At 43.1% G+C, this 4,930-nt stretch overlaps 1 protein-coding gene across 1 annotated transcript; it reads left to right on the top strand.

Moving 5' to 3' along the window:
• Positions 1–1,683: 1,683 nt before the first annotated feature.
• On the top strand, positions 1,684–3,163 carry LOC143036076 (uncharacterized). The gene is made up of 2 exons (XM_076203333.1): positions 1,684–2,271; positions 2,416–3,163. The coding sequence occupies exons 1-2, from the start codon at positions 2,035–2,037 to the stop codon at positions 3,064–3,066; spliced, it is 888 nt and encodes a 295-aa protein (XP_076059448.1). The 5' UTR covers positions 1,684–2,034; the 3' UTR covers positions 3,067–3,163.
• Positions 3,164–4,930: the final 1,767 nt, after the last annotated feature.

Raw genomic sequence — 4,930 nt, 5'->3', positions numbered from 1 at the left:
GCATCGATACATAATCAATAGAATTATAATAAGAATAAATATACGAGTTTTGAAAAACGGAAATATATATATATATGAAAATAAATGTCACCGTGATATTTTGTCACCGTGTTATGTCGGAGTTGTCCTGGGCGTCTTTAGCTGCATACTCCGCCGTGCATTCCGTCCACTCCACGTCTCCCACTTCCCGGGAGGACCGAAGAACGAGGCTGATAAGAGACAAGCAGCAGCACCACCAGCAGCAGGACGCTCCCCGAGAAGAAGAAGAAGAAGAAGAAGAAGCAGCAGCAGCAGCAGCAGCAGCAGCAGCAGCAACAGCATGTGGTGCTGCTGCTTCTTCTTCTTCTGGGTGGGTATCTTGCCTCTCCTTGATGTAAAGGTAAGATTATATATTACGCGATAACATACTCTTCAGCAATGATAACAATAACAATTATAACAATAACAACGATAACAATAAAAATTACAACAAAAAGTATAACATTAACAACGATAACAATAATAGTTATAACAATAATGATAATAATAACAATAACTGATAACAATGACAATAATATTGATAAAAAATTATAATTGATAACAATAACAATGATAATAAAATTGTAACAATAACAATAATAACAATAACAATGATAATAATGAAAATTATAACAATAACAATAATAACAATACAAATTATAACAACAATAATAACAATACAAATTATAACAACAATAATAACAATACAAATTATAACAATGATAACAATAACAATGATAACAATAAAAATTATAACAATAACAATAACAGGGATAACAACAATGATAATAACAATGATGGTAATAAAATTATAACAATAACAATGATAACAATAAAATTATAACAATAACAATAAAATTATAACAATAATAACAACAATGATTACAATACAAATTATAACAATGATAACAATAACAACGATAGCAATAAAGATTATAACAATTACAATAACAATAACAATAACAATAAAATTATAATAACAAGGAAAACAATAACAATGATAATGATAACAGCAACAATAATAATGTTAACAATACCAATAACAATAACAATGATAACAATAACAATGATAACAATAACAATTATATCAATAACAATAATAATAATAATGATAAAACGGTGGTCATTGACACGAAATTACTATTGTAACATTGAGCGCACACAATCAGAGAGAGAGAAAGAGAGAGAGAGAGAGAGAGAGAGAGAGAGAGAGAGAGAGAGAGAGAGAGAGAGAGAGAGAGAGAGAGAGAGAGAGAGAGAGAGAGAGAGAGAGAGAGAGAGAGAGAGGGGGGGGGGATGACGGGGGAGGAAAAGAGAATGACGATCAATTTGATATTTTCCTTATTCCTCTGTTCTGTTGTTCTCTTCGTAAATCTTTTATTGACCAGCTCTGGGACTTCACCTCTTCGATGAAATATTGTTCCAAAGGTTCGAGATTCTTTAACATCTCACGGAGATACACGTAGCTATACACCACATGGACCTTGCTATACACATACACACAACCATATGCAGCATTAGAATAATTTCTCCCTAATTATTCTTCCTAAATGGATAGCCTTTTTTTTTCCAGTGTTAGCTTGTGACGATGATACCATCACATAACAACCCCCACCTTTTATCCGTGAACATGTTCTACAACTCCCCGCGCCGCCGCCGGGACAGGAGCACCGGGACAGGAGCGCCGGGGCAGGAGTGACGAGCGTATATAAGCCATCTTCCCGAGCGCCGAGGACAGTCATTCCTGCGCAGACACCCGAGGAAACCGGTGAAGAGGCAAGACGCACATCCCGAAGCAGCAGCAGCAGCAGCAGCAGCAGCCCTTCTTGTCCTCAAAGTTCTGCTAGCATAGGAGTCCTCAAACCACACCCCCGAGAGTCTTCTCCTCCTTCTCCGCCAGCTTAGCACCACTCACTCGGCCCCTACTCTCGTCTCTCAGTCAGCCTTGTTCTTCGGCCATTCTTTGCACCCCCTAGCTCCTGCTGTTCCTCCCTCTGCGCTTTGGTCGCTCTCGCCATGGATTACCCATATTACTGCAGCCCTTCGCAGGGCTACCCCGACGACGGGCAGGTCCCCGAGGGAAGATGCACGCCACCGAGGTTGTTCCCAGGCCAGGCCGACGATGACGACGACGATGACGTCCCCAGCCTGCGCTTTCCTGAAGAAGCAATGGAGAAACTAGAGCAACTGGTCGGGCCCTGCCTGGACTACTCCCCGAGAGGTCAGGCAGACTCCAATCTATTTCCCATGCAGGTAAGGGTCGCCCTCTCCTTTCACTGATGCTAGCCCCTCGTTTTGGCAAGAGTGACATTGTTGTATTGCCCAGAGTGTGGTGAACGAGGGTGCCTGCCCATCTCTCAAGCAGTCGCATGATGTCTTTTCTTTTCTGTTCCGCAGGAGCCGTATTGTCCTGTCAAAGGATCCTCCTCCTCTTCACTCGTCCTTCCCAGGAGTCAGACCAAGGTCGCCAAGCTCCGCAAGAAGAAGAGAGACTCCGTTTGCCAGGCTCGGACTGCAGAAGCCTCAACGTGCGACTGGGGGCAGGCCGCTGCCGCCGCCGCCGTTCCTCTGGAGGGCCCCCTCCACATGCCCCACAGGCTCTCCGACACAACAACCCCGTCCTCCTTCTCTTCCCCCATCTCCCTGAGCTCGTGCGACTCCTTCGACCCCTACCAGGACAACGAACCCTCCACCACCACCGACGGGATGGGTTCGGTAGTGGCAGGGGACCACCGTGTTCCCCGTCAAAGGAAGCCCAAGACCAGCGTCAAGAGTATGACGCCGGAAGAGAAGAGACTTCACATCCGCGAAAACAACCGGTCACCCTCGAGGAGATCGCGAGAAAAGAAGAAGTCCTACATTGATGGCCTCAGTGACGATCTTCAGCGCTTGGAGCTTGATAATTGTAGACTCAACAGGCACTGCCAGGAACTGGAGGACGAGTACACGATGTGGAGGACCATTGAAGGTATAGTGCACCGCTCTCCCGTGGATGGCGACCCTCAAGCACCACCTTTCTCATCCAGTCTGGGTCGTCATCCATTTTGAGAAGGAGAAATGAGAAGTAATCGACCCTCAATCCCTTATGTATCTCTGTCAGTTAGCTTTAATTGTTTATTTTCTATTTTGTCACTTGAACAAACGTCCAAGGAGTTTCAAGTAACATATTTCAGCTTGCTCAGTAAACTTACTTTTCTAGAGTGGCCTATGTTTATCCTTACTGTGTGTATGTCGGGGGTGGACGATCAATGTGTGTGAACGCACAAGAAAAAATATCAATGAGCACAACAACCACAGTAACGATTTTTACAACTCTTCTTAATCCTCTTTGTCAGGGTATCTAGAGTAAGCAAAACAAAACAATGCGTTCAAGTTGGAGGTTAACCACATCAAGCCTTTGCAAGGTCTATGAAGGCTATATACAAGATTTTGTGTTGTTTCCAGCATTTTCCTTGAGGTTGTCGGACAAAATATATATCTGTGGTTGATCCCACCCCTCGGGAACCACATTATGATTCCTTAAGGATCTTTTCAGCGATATGGGTAGTCTTGCAAGCATAATGCATGCAAGTACTTTGCCTGCGTTTGACAAAAAGGGGTTATCTCTGCTTTGTCGCCCTTTCTTTTGAACATTAGTCATTAATTTTTCCATTTGTAAATTGCTGTAGTATCTGTCCAGTTTCCCAACAACATTTGAAAACCCTTGTGCACAAGAAGTACAGTACCTTCACCATATCATCGTAACACTTGTGGTGTTGTCTGGGCCAGAAACTGCAGGATGTAGACTGTGGTCGATGGTTTGCTGTAAGGTGTAGGTTGTAGCAGAGGACTTGCTGCAGGGGGTAAACCGTGGTCGAGGATTTGCTGTAAGATGTATTTCGTGGTCAAGATATTTCTGCAGGGTGCACAGCGCAGTCGATGGTTTAGTACAGTTAGGCTGACGCCTAATTCAGGTGTCTCCTCTACACGCTCATGTCTCCTCTGCTCATCCTGAAAATTTGTAATTTTGACAGCAAAGAGGCTTCATGCAAACAAGACCCTTTCTTGGCACCTAACACATCGAGTGGACTGTGAAATGTCAAGTCAGTTTATCAGGAATAAATCGCTATTCTTTGTACATATATTTACACGAATAGGTATACACACATATCATATACCACCAATCACATACAAAAATGGAACGTCCCACCATTCAGACCTTCAATTCTCTGAAGTCTTAACCGATTTCTCCAATTGGACTGTCTCTCACGGTCATTGCCAGCAAGGAGACATTTTTACGGTTACCACAAGCAAACTCCTTGCTGATCACCACGATCAATCCAACTCTGATGATCCTCGAGACTGAATTGTGTTGCCTTGGTGACCACGACCGACCTGCAACTTTTTCCTCCATGACTCAGCTGGCAACCTCAGTCACCAAGACTGAATGACCTGGTCACTACGACCGACACGTACACTTACGTAGCCGTAAGAATGGTTCTCTCTAACCACTTACATATTTAATTCCTTTAAACATCAAATAACGCTCCACCACATTATAATTTTTCATAACGGAATATATACAGTAAATGTAACCATGCATAGTCTTTCATGATAACATAAATTCTTACATTATTTCTACAGAGTAACGTACACAACATTTAACATAAAAAAGTGCAGGGGCGAGACCGTAATAAGATTTAATATAGCTGTGCAAAGCACAAACTATAGTCGAGGACTTACTCAAGTTGTAGACCGTGGTTGAGTGCTTCCTGCAAGACGTAGGTCAATTTCGAGGATTTGCTGGAGGGTGTAGACCAGTGGTTCCCAACCCCAGGGTCGCGAGGGTGTTTTTGAGGGTCGCCAGAGGGTCTTACAGAAATATAAAAACGAAAGTTTATAAACATTATGCAAGTACGTAGAAATATAACAT

The sequence above is a fragment of the Oratosquilla oratoria genome, chromosome 20 (assembly GCF_046742065.1).
Source record: "Oratosquilla oratoria isolate Oo_2021 chromosome 20, ASM4674206v1, whole genome shotgun sequence".
Taxonomy (NCBI): domain Eukaryota; kingdom Metazoa; phylum Arthropoda; class Malacostraca; order Stomatopoda; family Squillidae; genus Oratosquilla; species Oratosquilla oratoria.
The sequence above is the reverse complement of the archived record's forward strand: the minus strand, read 5'-3'. Positions and strand labels throughout refer to the sequence as shown.